General features: G+C 42.5%; 1 protein-coding gene across 1 annotated transcript in view; it reads left to right on the top strand.

Moving 5' to 3' along the window:
* LOC147683761 (arylacetamide deacetylase-like) overlaps positions 1-20,672 on the top strand; it is a 201,328-nt gene that overhangs the window by 35,025 nt on the left and 145,631 nt on the right. Inside the window, exon 2 of the mRNA XM_086944130.1 lies at positions 10,291-10,513. Coding sequence (XP_086800256.1) covers positions 10,291-10,513 — 223 coding nt within the window. The remainder of the gene's footprint in view (positions 1-10,290; positions 10,514-20,672) is intronic.

Below are 20,672 nucleotides of genomic sequence, written 5' to 3'. Positions count from 1 at the left end.
GCATCCCTTGGAGCCAAAGACTGAATCCAAGATAGAAGAAAGCGGAGTTCAAGAACATGAAAGACAAAGGAAGCAATCCAGTTGCCACAAGGATAGTACAGCAGATAGCGAAGAAGAGTCCCAATCAAGGGTAAGCGAGAAAGTTGAGAAAGAGGAAGAGAAGGAACACAACCAAACCACGGAAAACGCCGGAATTAAGTACATCTTAAGTCCCCTGGAATCGCCAAGAGTGGCACTCGAACCAAATATCATAATTCAATCTCGTCATCACGGGCTAAACTCAACACGAGATACAGCATCATCAACCTCAAACGTTCCAGCCCTCATCCCAATCCCCTATCATTCCACAGAAACACAGGAAGGATAAAATGACATTGCCGAACAGCAAAAAACAGAGACGGAAGGTCTCCACGTACAGGCACAGACAAATCTTCAATAACCAAAATTAATTGCACTCTGACTCAAACTAAAACCTCACACTTAGAAAACAAGAATATCAATTACCCGCAGGATCAGATCCCGGGTACTACCGGAATTAACACATCCTTCCTGACAACAGAAGAGTGGGAAAAAATGGTCTACACTTATTCCCAGGGAAAGTGTGATATATCACAGCAGGACACAGAAATAGGACGCAGGAAGGACCGGAGGATCTAACCACAGAAGAGAGCAGCCTATGGGCGTCCCTATTAAATACCATGAATCTCTCTACAAAAGCTATGGAATACCATTCCGATAGGTTGGATGTCCAAATAACCCTTTAACCCGCCTAACCACACATGTCATAAACATCGATAACAAGCTATCAGATCTGAATGAGTTGATTAGGAGAGCTCAATAAGAAACTGTGATAAATCCTCCAAATTGCACCTGCTCATTGACAAACTAGCTATGCTTCCGGCTGCAATGGGTGATCTCCTAACAGATATAAAGAATGCAAACAACACCCAGAAAAAGGAATTACAAAGGCAGTCGGATGCGAAGATACAACAAACGTGGGTCGCACCTGAAATCGAAAAAATTAGGCACCGAACCAATTCGACACAAACAAGGAAACAAACAGCAGAGAGGCCCAGCCCAAAGAAAGGTATGAACTGAACATAGGAGAGGGTGTCACTGATGGACAAACACTACAACGGAGTAAAAGCATGAGACCAGATCAAGCGGGAGCCTTAGAATCGCCCCAACAAGAAGAACAGCTTCAGAGCAACTCTATAGAGCAGCTAAACAACTTAGAAGGAGAAGATCAACGGTTTGGCATATAGCAAACATTGAAACAACGACGGAAAATGAAGAGAAAAGGTAGAAATAAAATACCCACCATAAAGTCCTTCTTCCACCTGGCAAGCAAACCCTCAACAGAGACCGAGTTGGAACAAGGAAACCTCAGCGATGAACCAAATTTATATGACAAGCAGAGTTCCATCAACAACCACCGACCAAAGGGACCAAAGGGTCCAAAGGGATCAGAAATAATGTCCCCACAAACCAAACTTTCACAAGCAGTTGAGAGTAAAGGAAAAGAGGTGAGAGTGGACAAGCAAGAAGGTCCAGGGAAATAAGATTGTAAAAAATTTCTTAGGAGGAAAAAGGTCAGAAATAAAACTTGCTGAAAGCATGAATTTACAAAAAATAGGGAGCTCAGACTCCTGGGAACTCGCAATCGTCACGGCCCCAATAATAAGGATAAAAGAACTCGATGTAAACCTCAACATGGAGACACTGAACCAGAGAGGGAAAGTCCCTCTAGCTCCCAGAACACCCCAAAGAACTGAATCTAAACTAAAATCCGATAAAATCTAAGGACAACTTCAATTACATCGACCTCAAATCAATACTATTTATCCCAGAGTACAGATCAAAGGGCCGAGAGGATATCCTAAACAGAAGTAACATCCTCCGAGTGCTAAATTCTATCACTAATCTAGGAAGATTAAACACCAAAGATCTGGAAGCCGTAGAATTTGTCAGCTACTAGCACCTGTCGGTACAGGAAATAACAAAACTACCTGGACTTCAGGAGAATTACCTGAAAGAATTCTAAAGGAGGAAAGGCAACTACAAGCATGGGGGATTAAAAAACAACCCTATTACAAAACCGGCTACCCTGAACCATTACTTCGCAATTTCCAAGAATATAACAACACCACACAAAAAGATTGGACTGGTGTACCTAATAAATCTGTACTAAGAGGAGCCCGAGGAGGCTCAGCCGAACGAAAGGACAGAGTCCTCTCGACATCCAGGCACAAAGGTGAGACGGATTCAAGAAAAGACTGGACTGGGTAGCAAAAGCCCTCAACATTAGACCGATAGGCCCATGACAGATTGAAGAACCAAACAGAAACTTGTCAAAATTAAAGCCACTGTTAAAACTATGTTCCTGGAACATAAATGGCCTAGGTCTAAAAACTACAAACAAAGATCTACTGTCATATTTCCAGCAATTTGACTTAATTTTGCTCCAAGAAACCTGGATAGTAGAGCCGTTCCATCTTTACGGTTACAAAACATACCACCTCCCAGCCAGCGGAAACTCAAAGTTTGGTCACCTTAAAGGAGGACTGACCACATACACCTCAATAAAATCATAAGATCATGCAATATTGATCGACCGTGTCAATAATGCCGGCATCCAGGGCGTAGCTCTCGATTGGGTCAGATCTTTTTTGGATAAGCGATCCCAGGCAGTGCACCTGTCTACCTTCTCCGCTTCTTACTCCCCCCTATCTTGCGGAGTCCCACAGGGCTCCACCCTATCTCCTTTGTTATTTAATCTTTACATGCAGCCCCTAATAGCCTCTGTCCGCAAATCCTCGGCTACAATCTTTAATTATGCGGATGATCTGCAGCTAATTTTTCCTATTGACACTTGCCTATCCTCTTGCACTAGCTTCCAAACTACCATGCTTGATATATCGGAATGGATGTATCACAGTCAGCTTAAACTAAATCCCACTAAGACCGAGCTTGTGTTGGTAGGCGGGTCAGCCAACCCATGGAATGCCAGCTTTTGGCCTCCCTCACTAGGGTCTCCACCTTGCCCCGTCAACTCAGTGAAGAGCCTTGGCGTAGTCATTTCTGGTGATTTATCCATGAGGCCTCAGATAAATGCTGTCATGTCATCCTGCTTTTTCCATCTGCGTAGGATACGTAAGATCAGTAGGTTCCTCACCAGAGATGCACTTATACTTGTCATCATGGCTCTCGTTACGTCCAGAATTGACTATGCCAACACTCTGTATGTGGGAATCCCTGCCTACCATCTCCACAGGCTGCAGCTGGTGCAAAATCAGGCAGCACGCTTAGTTCACCATCAGCCTAAACACCAGCACGTTTCGCCGCTGTTGAGGAGCCTGCACTGGCTCCAGGTGGCTAAGCGTTGCACCTTTAAACTTGGTTGTACGATATTCAAAGCTCTGTCTGATCAAGCTCCTGCCTTCATCTCTTCTAGTCTGAAGCGATATGTGCCCCTGAGAGATCTACGCTCCACCTCACACAATCTTCTAGTCATTCCTAAAATCAAACACAAAAAGCACGGTGGTCTCTGTTTTTCTTTTCTGGCCCCCAAAATCTGGAATTCCCTCCCGACTGCTTTCCGACACTGCCCTACCTATGATTGCTTACGTAGGATGTTGAAAACCTTCCTCTTTCAGTCAGCGTTCGAGTAACCCCCGTTCCTGCCCTCCGCATTTGTTATGAGCGCCATGAAACCGTCTGGTGACCGAGCGCGGTACAAATAATTTTAACATAACATAACAATAAAAACAATAAACACAGTTAAAGACCTGCTGAATAAGAACACATCAGACAACGGAATTAATGCAATACAGTTGGAAATCCTAACCCCAGGAAAAAACAGACAACAGCTAATCCTGGTAAAGACTTACCTGCACCCAAAAGGGAAAAAAAACGGCGCAAAGTCCCTGGTATCAGAACTGAACAAACTCATAACGGAAGTAGAAACACAGAATTTCATCGTATCGGGTGATTTTAATATGTTTCTCTCTAGGGGCCCAGGAAACAATCAGCCTATAGAAGACCTATTGCTTGAAAGGGGGATCCCTTCTCTGGAAGGGATTTTGTGGGGAAAACAAACTAAGCTATCTAAAAACCTACTAAAGGATCTAACAAACTTGGGCCTGATATCAATAAATGGACGATCACCCGGAGACCGCCCCCAAGCAGCAACCTTCCACAATTTCAAGTCCAGCACAGCGATGGACTACACCTTTTTATCTTATTCACTTTTCATACTAGTAAGTGACTTCAAAATTGGCACGTCCGACTACAGCGACCATTTGCCGCAAGAACTGACCTTGATGGCTTAGGGAACAGCACAAACTCTTCCAATTGATATGTAAAACTTACAGATCACGTCAAAGTGTATAATAATTAAATGCAAACAAATGATCCAGAAAAACTTGGGAAAGAAGCCAAAACCTGCTGGGAAAGTTGTAGATCGCAGAACGACAATAATATAAGAGCCCGGGAAATCTTTCTGAAAACATTTGGACCAGCTAACTCCAAGTCCAAATCTCCACAAGAAACCTATGGACCAATAAACCTAAAGGAATTACTTACCTGGCCGACTAACAATCCAAAAACGTATCCTTTGACACCCCAACCAGAAAATTAAGGCAAAAAAAGCTCCATCAACAGAACACTCAGCGGACTGTGAAAAAAAGGGGTCGACAACAGCTTACAGATGAGCTGAGGAAACTAAAAAGCATGAAGAACAAGATTCTGTGGCGAATAAAACAGGATACCACAGAAAAAACATGGGCTAAATTGCTTTACGACTCAAAAGCTAACAACAGCGCAAGATTCTGGTATACAGTAAACAAAATAGGGAATCCTAAACCCCATGGAATAAATTCCCATATAACAGAAGAGGCATGGGTAAAACATCTAGCCCACCATTTCAACAACGAAGCTGATGGAAAAAAACTAATACTCAGGGGTCCGAGTGGAGTGTCCGAAGGCCCCAAAGCCATTAGTCGAGGAGATCAACTTCCCTGGCTCAATAAAACAGATCAAAACAAGAATTGCAAAAGGCAGGAAAGAGGCGGTCTCAGGACCTAACGGAATTCCCCCCGTCCTTTATAAGCAGGAACCAAACTACTGGGCTGAGCAACTGCACCAACTCTTTATGAAAATCTGGATGGCAGAACAAATTCCGACCTCCTGCAAGATCGTGGCACCGAGGGAAGAAACAGTGATCTCACAGAGCTTTGCCCTGCTCAACCCCGGTTCCCTCCAAAAACATAACTTGAAGGTGTTCTCTCTGCTTCAAGAAGGCCACCTGGATGTGCTGGGGGTTATGGAAACATGGCTGGAAGAGTCTTCCACCCCAGACTTGGTGGCTTCACTTCCACCTAATTTTTCTGCCATTAGTAACAACAGGAAAGGCAGTAGGAAGGGGGTTGTAGCTTTCCTTCTCCTTCAAGACAGACACCATCTGTGCAGAAAGTCTGTAGGGTGCAGACGTGCTAGGGGTCAAGTTTTGCTCAGCCACCAAATATTTGGTGATGTTGTTAGTCTGCCGCCCCCCACGGATGCCACCAGACTTTATTGAACTCTTCTTGGGACTAGTTCATGATCTCTGCTCTCAGTATGAAGGCCTGGTAGTAATGGGAGATTTCAATCTCCACTAGGAGGAATCCCCTAAAGATGCCCAGTCAAATAGCTAGAAGAGGCTATGACCTCATTAGATTTACATCAGAGGGTCGTAGGGTCGATACATCAAAAAGGTAACACCCTGGATTTGATCTGGACATCTGTCCCATTACAGAGCCCAATTACTATCTCTCCCTGCATCTGGTCAGATCATCACCTACTGCAGGGGAGACTTTCACTTTCAGGGCGAATTACATCTGCCCCGGCAGGGTGGCAGGTCGTAGGAAGCTGGAATAAAATCAGTACAGACGCCCTAGTATCCACCTTGGGGAAACAATCCTCTCATCTTAAGATACAACCCGTGGATGAAATTGAGGCTGCTAGCCTCAAGTTGTCACATAAACTCAAAAATGCCATTGAAGTAGTTGCACCATCACGGAGAATAAAAATTGTGGCTAAGGGCAAAAGTGCCCCATGGTCAATGAGGCACTGATGATATTGAAACGCTCCCTACGTTTGAGTGAGAGAGCCAGGCGAAAGGAGTATGATCCTAGCACTCGGGCCATGTATGGAAAGGAGTTTGTTATCTATAAACGAGCAATCAGGGCTAGGAAAGCAGAGTTCTATGAGGGTAGAATTTCGGCGGCAATCAATCCGCAGAAAGACATTTTTAAGACCCTGACAGAGCTGAGGAAGAATAAAGAACAGACCCCTTCCTTTTCGCAGGAAGACTGTCAAAACTTTCTGTCCTTTTTCACCAATAAAATAACAGATCTTTTGACCGAAATCCAGCGTACTCCTAGATTAAGCTGTGCGAGAGACATTGTGCCCACTATTCCCATAGTTACGCAGCCGTTAACTGCACTATCATTATTCACCAAGGAGACGTTGGGAGTAGTGATGGGACGAGTTAAGTCTGGCTCACCAGCAGACCCTTGTCCTCCAAGTATTTTTAAACAAGCCTGGCCTGGGCTTGAGGATGATGTACTCTCTCTCCTCAATAGCTCCTTGATAACAGGACAGGTTCCTGCCAATTTTAAGGAGGCCCGTTTGATTCCACCATTAAAGAAGCCGGGGGCTGACACTAAGGTCCTGAAAGATTTTAGGCCCATTTCACAACTGCCAATCTTAGCCAAAATAATTGAGCAACATGTTCTGCCAGGCTCTCTTGTCATCTTGAAAACAACAATCTGCTAGAAGCCAACCAGGCTGCATTCAGAGCTCATCACAGCACGGAATTGGTCATGCTTTCCATGCTGGATGACCTGAGACTCAGGGCAGATAAGAAAATCCTGTGTGCCTTGGTGCTGTTGGACCTCTCCGCGGCATTTGACACGGTCAATCACGATCAACTTTTGTCGCAGTTGAGGGACTAAGGCATCCAGGGCACTGCCCACGCCTGGCTGACATCCTTCCTTGCCGGCCGGGTTCAGAGAGTACAATTGGCGAACCTGGTCTCTGAACCAGCGGACCTTACATGTGGAGTCCCACAGGGCTCAGCTCTCTCAAACTTATTATTTAACGCCTACCTGCAGCCCCTAATTTCGGCATTAAATCAGATGAATTGCCCGATTTACAATTATGCCGACGACACCCAGATTAATATTCAAATTGATAACTCACCTACAGCACATCTGAGACTGCAAAATATTTAAAAATGTACTGTCAACTGGATGACGGCCAACATGCTGAAAATAAAACCGTACAAGACTGAGGTGCTGGCGATTACGACGGCATCCAGTCCTTGGAACGATCTCCTTTGGCCCACTGAACTAGGGCCTTCCCCGGAACCAGCAGTGGCCGTGAAAAGTCTCGGTCTATACATAGATGCTAAACTCACTATGTCTACCCAGGTCTCAGCGGTTGTAGGCACTTGTGTCGGTCTACTGAGACAATTGCGTAAATTATCCCCTCTCCTGACCTTGGATACGCTCAGACGGGCGGTGTCAGCTTTGATTCTGGCTCGGTTGGATTATTGAAACTCCTTGTATGCCAGTCTTCCTCAACAACTGCTGGCTAGATTACAAACTGTTGTGAACGACGCAGCCAGATTATTTTTAATAAACCCAGAAGGACACATGCCACCCCACTCTTTCGTGAGCTCCATTGGCTTCCAATCATGCAACGGGCTCAGTTCAAGGGCCTCTGCATTACGCACAAAGCCCTGTATGGGCAAGCCCCAAAATATATTAGGGAGCGTTTAGTTCCTTATGCTCCCAGTAGGACCCTACGATCGGCAGATGCCGCATTTCTTACTTGTCCCAGGTTCAAGCTATCTACTCTTGGAAGTCAAGCGTTTTCCAATACAATTCCCATAGTCTGAAACAACTTACCAGCGAGCTTGCGCAAGGAAACGAGTTTACTACCATTCAGAAAAAAAGCTGAAAACCGTCTTGTTTCAGGAAGCATGGGGTACGCTTTAGTGGCCCCTTGTGCATTCCAGGTGCATCCGCTCATAAGCGATTAGAGACCCCTGGGTGATAAGGCGCTCTATAAATCCAAAATACAAATACAAATACCAAATTATCGCCCCGATATACAAAAAAGGCAATAGGAGCAAAGCAAAGAACTACAGGCTCATCGCCCTCATGGACATTGATGCCAAATATTTTGTCGCGTCCCCTACTAGAAGAACTAACGGAATGAGCATCAAAGAAAAACTTAATTCCCATTAACCAGACTGGCTTCCAAAAAAACACAGGGACAACGACAAACATTCCAGCTCTCTCTCTTTTAATAAACTCCACAATGAAACAAAAAAATCCATTATTTGTCTCTTTCATCAACTACTCATCCGCTTTTGACAGCCTAGACAGAGGAAAACTTTGACCAAGTTCTCAGGCTGGGACGTAGACCCAAAACTTATCAAGGGAAATACCAACTACAAAAGGACTGAAGCAGGGGTGCGTCCTCGCACCAAACCTGTTCAATCTCTTTATGTCCAACATCTCCGCAGACCTTGATAACTGTAATCATCACGCCCCAAACTTAGGGGGCTACATTCTGTCTAACCTTCTGTACGAGGACGATTTAATATTAATAAGCCGAACTCCCGTGGCCTACAACACCTTATAAATACAAAGAGTAATTTCTCAGAAAGGAACAGGCTAAGCATAAATCTAGAAAAATCAAAAGTGATGATAATAAATAAAACATTCAAAAAACAACAGCCACAGTGGTTTCTACGCGACCAGAAGATGGAGATAGTCAAAGAATACAAATACTTGGGCATATTTTTCGATATGAAGGAGACATTCGAACAACAAAAAACAGAGTTCAGAAACAGAGGGATATCATTGGCCGTTGCATTAAAGAGCATTAAGAACAAAATAACAGGCCTCAACCTAATACCTCTGCTAGATGTGCTACAAGCAAGACTACTGCCATTGATAACTTACGGCAGCGAAAGCATGAGAGGGAGAGATGAGTCCATCTTAGACAAAGTAGTGTCCAAAGCAATGCGAATACTTTTCAGCCTCCCATCGTACACTTCGCCAGCGCAATTAAGACTTGAGTTTGGCCTCCAAAAACAACAAATAGCACGCAAGGGTGCATACGCCAAATACTGGCACAAAATAAAGAGAGCTTAGATAGGTACCTTGAACACATACCTATGGAAAGAGCTGGAAAGGAACAAGGACAGCCCTGCAATGGTCTATTTCCAAGCAGCAATAAATTCTCCAGTGCTAAAAGATCTCTGGGAAGTGAGCGGGACTCACAAATGCTTTAAGCGGCTCGTAAATAAAACAGTGAAGATACTATCCCTGGAAGAAGATGAATCTGCACTTACCAGGAGGGCCAATGGGTGGTTCGTGATCCAGAGCTATACCAGGTCCCTACCACAGGCATACCTAGGCACAGGGTTCTCACGGGCAGCAAAGGAATCTTTTTTGCAGTTGAGGATGGACACGTTCGGAATCCAATACAAACTGCAGACACTGCGGTGGCCCAAAAGAGGATGTCTTGCACTTACTATGCAGTTGTAAAGCCCTAGAGAACGAACAAAGTCTACAACTAACACAGCTTTGGAACCAAAGACGTCTGCGAACCCGCCGACAGGCATTGTTGGCATGCTTTGTGGGGGGAGACATTCAATTAGCTACAGACTGGTACATTTTATGAAATTAGTAAATACTGCGCTAAACCCCCTTGCCAGCACTCGAACTGGAAAAAAATCAGACGCCGGGCTAATAATCTTTGCCTGTAAAGGTCTTACTCCAGTCAAATTTGTTAGCGAACTTTCACGGAACTGTAAGCATGAAAAGTACAAATTGACATTTGTCTGAAAGGAAACTCTGGGTTTTTAAACTTTTTTAACTATGGAGTGTTTTAAGATGTTTAATAATTTTCTGTAAATATTTATATATTCATATATAACAATATCGCGAATTTCGAAAGGCCTTCACACCAATGTTATTGTAATGAAATGATCTGTTTTCTCTATGTGCTTTGCAAAAGTCCTCAATTATGTATTTTTAGCTCAATTGCAAAGATTGTTATTAATCATGCAATAAAGAATTTACTTACTTACCAAGCATTTGAATGCAACTGAATTGGTTACATTGTTTTTGTTTTGGGAAATATGTGATATGGCATTCTAAGTTTGACATGTAAATTACATTTATTACATGATTTATAGGATGCTGAAATATATTGTTTTATTTTTTGCAGGCAGAGTTTACTGATATGATTGGGATGGTAGATTACATGGACATTATGAAGCTTGCTATTTCATCTAACAATGCCCCTGCAACATCAGATGAAAATGTCACAGTGACGAAGACAACATTTAATAATGTTCCTGTTCATTTATATGTTCCAAAAAAGTCCTCACATACTCAAAGGAGAGCAATGATTTATTTCCATGGTGGAGGATGGTGCATAGGAAGTCCCGGTACGTCACATACTAAAATGATGTCACTTAATGAAATAAGATAATTAATGCTTATTTATTTTTAGTTTATCATTTTTTATTCTAAGTAGTGAGTTGAATGAAATTTGAAAGAGACTGCTGTCATTTACATCATTTACCTCATCTCCAATGTGCAATTGTTGCTCTGGCTTTGTGATTTCCCTCTTCTCCAAACCTCACTCAGTGACTTCAGGTGAAGTTGAACACTGACGAGGCTGTAGAGGAGGACCCTAGAGTTTTCACATTCGTTCGTCACCCCCATTACGTTTACGGGTCCTTCACATGATTGATAAGTCCAGGAAGAAGTAGAGTGTATGTACCCAAAACTGAGGTTTTATCAGTATGTGTTTTCTTCTGTTTCGTTTTTTCCTTAGAAGGCCAGAATCAAATACAGCCAACACTTGTAGAGTCTTAGAATCAGAGGAGTCTATCTATGTAAAATGGATTTTGGACTAATTCATGTGTTCGTCAGGATGTAAGAAAATGAGTGGATGTTTCTCCAGTTGACTTCTTGCTAGTGTGACTACATTGTAGGTGGAATATGACCTAAAATTATTATATAAACACTTATAGTCTTGAAAAGCATTGGGGGGCAATTCATTGATTGATATTGTATAACCCTACCTGTAGCAGCTGTTTGTTTTATTTCTGTGGTTATTTGATTATGTCCTAAGACTTTTTGTTTGTATCATGAAGTTCATGTCCAGAGATCCTGAAGCAAAAACAGAAGGAATTGCAGAAATTTGAATTGGCTGCTATTTCTAGAAACATGTGTTGATTAGTAGGTAAATTCTCATTAAATCAAAATTCAAGCAATAATTGTTTAATTCTGAGTAATTGCCCTAGGCTATAATTGATCACCACCATATACCGTCTACCTTGTTATCTTGAGTAGAGATGTCTATAGTGTGGCTGAGGAATATGGCCAGTAGAATAGTGGGCAGTACTTTTTTTCCCTTTGGTTATTCCATTCATGATACTCTACATGACAGTTTGGGCAAGTAAACAATGATCCTCCCACCAGGTTTGAATAAGGTCATTCTTATGATGTCTAAAACCATCCACTGGCCACCAAAAAAGTATGAGTATTTGTTTGGATTAGGGTTCTATCTCTGCCTTTTAAAAAGTATGGTAGAATTGAAAAAACAAGTGAAAAGTCACTGCCCCTTCCATCTGCCAGGTATGTCCCAGTTACGACTACTATAGCACACAAGAAGAGAGACATGAAAAAGAGATGATAGACCCATTGATTTCGCAATTATGTCCCAGATCCTCCAGGACCTTCTTTCTACCTCTATCTATGTGGGCCATTAGGAACCTCTAGTTGTGCCGCCCCTCCCTTATTCGCCTATTTTTTTTGTGGCACAAACATGCCCTGGAAAGGCAGCAATGACATCATTTGAGCTCACAAATATGAATATTGTGGTTAAAATAAATAATATCCTTATAAAGGCATAGGAATCACATCCATATTTAGTAATAGCCCATGCAGTCCAAATACGGCAAGGCTACTCCCATAGACTCCTAGAAAGCACAACGCGTTCTTTAAACAAACCAAGCCACCAGCAGCCCGGGAAAACTCCCTGCTCTTGTTTAGATTTGCACTAGAACTCCTGGAGTCCAGAAAGAACTGTTAGTTCTTGGTGACGTCTTATGTCCAACCTTACATCAAACACGGCACCTTTCAGGTTTAAATATACCAACGTTGCCTTAAGCAAACACACGGTGGTTGGGAGCAGAGCGACGTTCTACTTGCCAGAGAGCCCAGCTGTTGCGGAGAGCCGAAGGAAACCGCCCCTCCCTTTGACACACTGAGAGAGACGCTGTCTTTTTCTCCAGCCGAGAAAATCCAGCTCCGGTGCTCCCAAGTCACCCTCGCGGGTTGCTGGGAGATCGAGTCCTGAGAAGCGAGAAACAAGACCTCCTTCATTCTATAACCAAGGTACGGAGCTGATTAAAACCTTAGAGAGAATTCTTGATTCCGATACTTGGCAAAAACTTAACTTAACTTAAAACTGCAACTTACTTACTCCTTCCCACGTATAAGGCTTAGGTCAGGTACACTGGGGTAGGCGTATCTTAGAAGCACCAGTTGAGTTTGTTAGTCAATGTTTTTATGTATGTATATATTTTATCCATTTTAAAGTATCTTATGGCTGAGAAACCATATCAATGTTTTTACAGTATTATTTCATACTACTACTTTTACTGTACGCACTTTACTTCATAATAAGTATTGCAATTGTGGCAATTCATTTCTCTTGCATGAGAAAGAAGACTGCTCAATAAAATACCACCTTTTATTGAAAATGCCCATCTCTCTATTTCTCTGCACTCTGGTGGAACTAAGCATGCACGATTGACTGAGTGAAATAGTTGTCTATTGTTTTCACATGACTCTAGAGATACACTCTTTATTCTGAGGGAGCAAAGTTGTCAGGTTATATGGTTGTCAGAAGCGAATCCCTTCTTGTCTAAATCAGGACGGCTAACCCTTTCCTGAACATTTGAGAAAGTTTCTAGTGACCTCTGAGCTAGCTGGCAAAACTAATTAAGTCTAATATAGTCAGTAGAGACCTAGATGACCTCAGTCCCACGTCTACACTGCTGTTTTTATTATTTCAATGTGCAGAGCCTATTGGGAATATAGGAATAACACTACATGGCGCCCAACGTTTGGTAAGGCGATAATCTAACGCAAGACACTAGAGTAACTCAGTCGTGCTTATCACACAGACCCCCTTTCTTCCGTAAAAACTCCAATAGACTTCTGGAGTGGGTAAAAGGTTAATATCCACCGGAACTTAGTAGGAGGAGAATCCTATGTATTAGTTTCTGGTTTAGCAGCTCAAATTCCTAGCGGATGACACAACCATCCAAGAGAATGACCCGAATGCTATAATCATTCTGGTTAATGTAAGAAGAACTATAACTCTTAAACTTATAGAAAATGGACTATCACCAAGAGGTGGTACGGTCATATTCGTGATAGCGGCACATGAGTTTCGGCAGACAGAGGTATTCTATTCATGGATATATTTTCCAGCAGCACACGCTGTGACAAAAGATTTCCACTATTACAAAATAGAGGAACCTCCGGATGAATACACTCCTATCGAGGCTGTTGAAATCCCACTAACTTACCAAGAGCTCCTGCTCTGGTTTAAAGGTGCCCCAAAACATCAAAATCACATCACTAGACACGGTCCACTAGGTAGACCAGGAGCCATGTGGCCGGTTCTAGCCAGCTACGCAACACAGCCAGACATTGAAACAATGTCAAGCGAAGATCTCCTAGTTAAGCTAAAAGAATTAACAAAGGCATATAGAGAATTAGTTCAATTGGCAATGGACGATATAACGTACCTCCAAAAATTGAATAAGACAGATATAACAGACCAACCATTTGAACTTGTCAGAATCATAGAAAAATTCTATGAAGAGCTAGGAAGAGATAGTTTGGGTGGGAAACCAGTAAAACCCCAACTAACTGAAAATCCTGAAAAAACATTTATTAAAAATTATCTAAATACTCCAAAAAAGGGTTGGGATGGTAATAAACAATCCACTCCCAAGGAAAAATGTTTCAAGTCCAGAGGAAGGTCTCCTCAACGGAGAGAAAGATCTCCTGGCCGAGGAGGCAAGTCTCCCCAAAGGGAACCCTCTGAGAAAAGATACAACCTTAGAGATAGGGATAAATTGAGAAAACCTGATAGATATCAAGATATTGATACACGTCCCTCTCGGTCTTTTCAGACTTCCTCACAGAAATCGGAAAGAAGAGGACTGTCAGAACACAAGGAGGAGCACGTCAAGTCCAAAGACAAAGATTCTGCTCATCAAAATAAAAAAACACAATTTCCCAGAAAGAAGGAAGCAAGTATTACAATTAAACATGCAGAGGATTCTGAGGACACAACTGAAAAACTGAGAGTGGGCCCAGACAATGCTAGACAGTGCGGCAGAAGTGACAATAGCTCTCAAGATCCTGATGAATCTTCTGGAGACAGTGGACACGAATGAATACATTCAGGTGGAAACTGCAGACACACGAGTTAGTGTGCCCCATAAACTATATAAAATAACATTACGTATAGATGGAGATAAAACTAGGAAAATAAAAGGTCTCTTTTGGGAGAAACTTTCTAAAGGCTATGACATCCTGTTAGCTGAAAAAGACTGGCCACCAGAGTTTATCAGGGAGTGCCCTCATGGCGAAGAAATGATTATGCCTGCCTTCTCAAATCATATTCCTATTCATAAAAAATACACATTTGCAAGAAAATGGGCAGTGGCCCAAGCCCCTTCTTTATATAAAAATCATGTAGGATGGGACGAGGATTCTCCTCCCCACAAAATCCAGTTAAAAAATCAATCTACTGCGCAAAGGCAGTACCCAGTTAAACAAGAAGCTAAAAAGCAAGTCAGGGAGATCTTAGATCAACTGGAATATCAAGGGGTGATTGAAACATGCACCTCACAAATGAACAATCCTTTGTTTCCTGTCTCCAAGCCAGATGATCCATATCGCCTAGTTTTGGACTACAGACATTTAAACTCCTGCTGCAAAACTTTTGCAGTACAAAACTCACACAGTGCAGCACTAATGAATAACATTGTGCGCAAAAAATATAAATGACACCCAGTTGGTGGTCTCACTCACGAGGTCTGAAGACGGGACCGCCGGACCAAACAATCTGTCCCCCTGTCTCACTAAGGTCTTTGAATGGATGGAAGCCTCAATTCTGAAACTAAATGGGACTAAAACCGTGATCATGATCATGGGTCACAAGGCTCCTCTGAACCTCAATCCATGGTCGCCGAGTTGCCTGGGCCCCCCCCCCCGACCCCAAAGAAACAAATCACAAGTTTGGGAGTCTGGCATGACCCCTCCCTCGGCTTTCAAGTGCAGGCAAAGAAGGTAGCCGCAACATGCTTTGGCCTGATTAGGACATTAAGGAAGGTTTTGAACCGCCTTCCTCCCGATTCCAGACGGCTCCTGGTCCAGTCTTTGATCATCTCCCGATTGGATTACTCTAATGCACTCTATCTTGGCGCCCCGATAGGCACTATCAAAATTCTGCAGTCAGTCCAGAACTGCGCTGCTCAACTTCTGGTCAAAGTCCCCAGACACAGCTCGGTTAAGCCTGCTCTGCGTGCTCTTCACTGGCTACCGATTCAGGAGAGGATAGGTTTTAAGGCCATGTGTATGGTCCACAAATCCATCACAAACAACGGTCCTGATATTCTTTGCCCTCTCTTCCGCCCATACCCACCCTCTAGAACCCTTAGGTCTAGTGAACTCAATCTTCTGACAGTCCCTAGGATCAAAAGATCCCGTACGGGGGGTCTGCGGTTTCCTCTGCAAGCGGCCAAATTCTGGAATAATCTTCCTGAGAGCATCCGACTCCTACCGAACCATCTCATGTTCCGGAAACAACTAAAAACTTTTCTTTTCCAATGAGTGATGGTGATGTTACCCGGGTTAAAGCACTGGGATGCCTTAGGGTAGCCATGCGCTATACCAAGTATATTTTCATTCATTCATTCATATCTAATGGATTCTCCTGTCAAAACATTGCACCTAAAAGCAGGTATTTGACCGCTTTCTCAATAATGGGGTCACAAAAACAATTTTGCCGACTCCCACAGGGATTCAAGAATAGCCCAGGATTATTCTCAGCAAGGGTAACAGAGTTACTACAAATATATGATGATGAGGCATTATCCTATGTCAATGACATCTATCTTACAGACGATGACCTGGAGACACACTTAAAAAGAGTGAACACCATAATACTTGGGTTTGTATCAGATGGTTACAAATTCAACTTTAAAAAGTCAAGAATTGTCCATCTAACAGTCCTGTTTCTAGGACATGAATTATCAAGTGAAGGCAAAAGCCTGGCAGACAACTTCCTAGAGAAGTACGCAGTACTCCAAGCACCAAAAACGCTGAAAAATGTACAATCAATACTAGGCTTTCCTGAATTTTGGTAGAACATATATTCTAAACACAGAAATTTTAAGATTATTACAAACAGACTTGTTAGCTAAAGCAAATTCGCCAACTCGCGAAAACGTACGCAACCTTGTAATCCAAGTCATCCCAGGAAGATGCTGATTCACATACCTGACCTCTAATGAGGGAGAAACGGTACCTATAGCTTACAAATCACATTTGTACACTCAAGCTGAAATGAAATTCAGTTCTACAGAAAAAATTCTGACAGCGGTTCAAACTGCTGTAGCAAGAGAAAGAGCCCTAGCCCAAGGCAAGAGAATAACTGTTTATACAGCAGAATCAGCCCTTGAGGCATTAACAAGTCCACGCAATCTAAATGCCGTGCCATTAGATCCAAAATGGATACGAAGGGAAAATTCTCTTGCTGCAGAAGACATGAAATACTATTTTGACCCAAAAATGGAAAACTAGACAATCTAGAATACAAACAAGAATATCCTCTGCCAATCGAAATTCTGCCTCTCGAACAATATACCCGTGTAATATATAGGGACAGATTTGCACACCATTACGATGTAGAGAAAAAATCCTACAATGCAGCGTGCGCGATTGTTAAAGGTCGCTGGCGCTCTGGTAAATTCAAACCAATGATTACCAAAACTGAATCACTCAGAAACTGTTCAGCTCAGCGAGCTGAAATAAGATCTTTAAAGATGGCGCTTGAAAATGGCGATCACGAATTCCCCACACTGATAGTGTGCGATTCGCATTACTGCGTCAAGTCATACAATAGTGACATACAGACATCGAGCAAAAACGGTTACAAAGATGACACAGGTGCCACAATAAAGCATAAAACGCTTTGGGAACAAGTAGTTCTTTTAAAGAAAGAACTACTAAAAACTCACGTGATACATACACTGAGTCATCAACTTGATGGTGTTCACGTTGCGGGGAATTCATTGGCTAACAGAGCCACGACGGAAGCGGTTCAACCGGCTTCGGTAGCCACAAAAATGCGTTCTAAAAAACACATAGATGGAGAAACTATGCTGGGTGTAAAAGCCTCATTAAAAGGAGATTATGCAGCATTACCTCTCAACTATCCACTCAGTAATACATACATAATTGATGCAAAATCCGTTCCTTTTGCTCAAATCCCTGGGCTGGGGGATAGAGTAATTCCAAACATGAACCGGAGAGTTCTCTTGATTGAAGACGCACACATGGGACTGGGTCAGAGGCACCAAGAGATCTTGAAATCTCTAATAGAATTACAATCAGAATACTGGTTGCCCGGGATGAGCTGGCAAATTTACTAATTCGTAATGGATTGTCCAGACTGCAACAGAGATCGCAGTTGTGAACCGGACCAGACTATTGCCAGGACACCTTTATTAGAAAGCATCAGGCGATCTATACGCAGAAACCCAGCCGTAGAAATGCGTCCCCATAACTATTAAGACAAAATTCACTTGAAGATGTAGGCCCCAGCGCTCGGCTGACGCCAGAACTGTTATAAAAGATTTGCGAGTCTTTATCGGCACATACGCAATTGGCATGCTACATTCTGACCAGGGTCCTGCGTTTAGCTCTCGGGCTTACAAGGAGGCCATGGCCAGCATGGGCATTGCATTGCGGTACTCTTCTCCCTTCCATCCTGAGGGAAATGCGGTAGTGGAAAGAAAAAAAGTGACATAAAGCAATCTATAATGGCGAGGGTATTAGGTTTGGGTGATGGGTGGGTCAAACATTTAATAAGTGTCCAACGTAGTCTTAATAACATGCCAAGAAATTCTCTAGGAGGTATCAGTCCGTACAAACTTTTGTTTGGTACTAGAATGATTATCCAGGATCTGGATCGTCAAACTTTAGTGGTAAAAGAAAAAACCTTTGATATCAAAGATCGTTTGGCTGTTTTACAGGACTTGAATGAAACAAGAAAGAGTCTAAGTAACAGAAGGTTTAAGCCAATAACCACTGAAGAACCACCTGTCCCAGCAAGGCCTGTCTGGATTCCGAAGATTGGGGATCTGGTCAGAGAAAAGATTGCGGTGAAGAAGGAATTTGGACCTTCTTACAGAAAAGCAGTACCTGTCTTAGCTGTCAGTGGAACAAGATCAGTAGTACTACGGCCACTTGCTGGTGAAACCACAAACATGTGGCCAATAATAAATAGCAGGCCCAGTGGACTACCAAGAAATAGCAGAAGACCAAACTTCGCTACAATCCAAGAGGTTCAAACTGAGAGACTAATCACATTCGATAAACCTGCATAACATTTGAGTGTCTAATGTCATGTTTAACAATCTTATTGTTGGATTCATATGTTTATATGTTGCTATTGTTATTTGAGGCTATATCTGATTGTTGTAACTATGAAATATGAAGTTAATATCTGGGGTTAATGTATACCTATATATGAGTTTTAAATATATGAGTATTAAAAATATGAGCAAGTATGTACTTTCCGGACAACATGCACATAACTGAATAATTAGTGATATGATGAGACTGAATACTTCCTTTGTGGATACTGTTTGCCCTTAGAGGGGATAAACTTGTGTATACGTTATTTTGAATATACAGTAGAGGAGACACGATGGAGCATGATATAATCGGTGTCTCCTAAAATAATGAATAGCATGACAATATGTATAATTAAAATGTACTGCTATGTTGTAATGAAATTTTGATAGATATCCAGATAGGAATTGTAGAACTGTATAAATACCAAGGACACAGTTGTATACACGGCACACTTCATTTTTCTATTTCAACCCCACCTTTTTCAACTAATATATTGGAGAAGACATTTGGTTACAATTATAGGATATCTTTAGTGAGTGCTTTAGTAGCTGGTATGTATGCTACCCGAAAAGGAGAATAAACATGTGGCGTATGTTTAGGGAGATGCAGGTTATTTGGAAAAGGAGGACGTCCCGCTAGAGATCTGAGAAGTCTAGGATTATCATACTTGACACGTTCCGATCATAGAGATTGTGGATAAGGGTATCTCACTTCAGAAATAAGTACATCTTAATGTGTATCAGTTGGGGAGAAGTTACGGTTACATAATTTGGTAGCGATGGTAAGTTGAAATATAAAATTGTGAGAATGTAACAATTTTTGCATTGAGATCACTACGGTAGTCGTATGATACATTTTCGTACCGTAAGTAAAGTCATGTTAAGAATTTTAAGAGGATTATGGAAGCTATAACACATTACAAGATGGCGCCTACTATCAAATGAAACAAATACACATTATAATATGGCGCTGAAACTGAACGTGAGGGTTATGTCTTATGATAACGTTGGTAGTTGAAATTTTGGAGAGTGTTACATTATCGCAATGTGACGAATTTAGTGGTCTTCGTGTTTAGAGGGTAGTAATAGTTGGTCTTGGGTGTCAATAACTTTGGATTTATTTACAGAGTTATTTACGTACTACAAGATGGCGCCCGTTATGTAATGGGATAAATATACATTACAATATGGCGCTTACACAGAACGCCGAGGAGCAGCGAGGATAGTTGCTGCCGATTGAGAGGTATGTTATATGCGGATGAAACTATGCCCCCAGCTCTATAGGAATAATCTATACTACTATTATAAAGAGAGAACTTGCACCTTTTGGCAAGGTAATCTCGGGAACCACAGTGCCAATCTACACACCCGATACATCTTTGAAAATGTCAGGGTGTGTAGATGGACATAGGCTATATAAATAAAATAAAAAAAGCAAAATAAAAAAATTAATTTACAAAAAAAAGTAGTCCCCTGAAAGTAGCGCTGGCCGGGACCTAGCGCTGGCCACGACGCGACGTGGGTCATGATGAAGGAGGAGCGGCGGCGTCATGGAGGAGTGGCGGCGTCATGGAGGGGCGGTGGTGCAGACAGGACAGTCGGAAGAAAAGGGTAAATACCAAGCGCGGGAAAGGTCAGGCTTCTCAGAATGTGTCTCTCTGGCCTCTTCATATTCTCGGCTACAATATGTGATGCGAGTTTCTGAGGGGCTTTCCGCGTGCCCCAGGGATGTAATATTCATGGGTGAGACAAGGTTGTCTGACCTGATCCAGAGAGAAAATATGGTCAACGCCTCGGGGGATGCAGCGCATTCAGCTTCTGAGCGCTGTAGTGGGAATCAAAACTCACTTTTATGCGGCTGAACACG

The sequence above is a fragment of the Lissotriton vulgaris genome, chromosome 11 (assembly GCF_964263255.1).
Source record: "Lissotriton vulgaris chromosome 11, aLisVul1.2, whole genome shotgun sequence".
Lineage (NCBI taxonomy): Eukaryota > Metazoa > Chordata > Amphibia > Caudata > Salamandridae > Lissotriton > Lissotriton vulgaris.
This window is presented reverse-complemented; position numbering and strand designations above follow the sequence as displayed.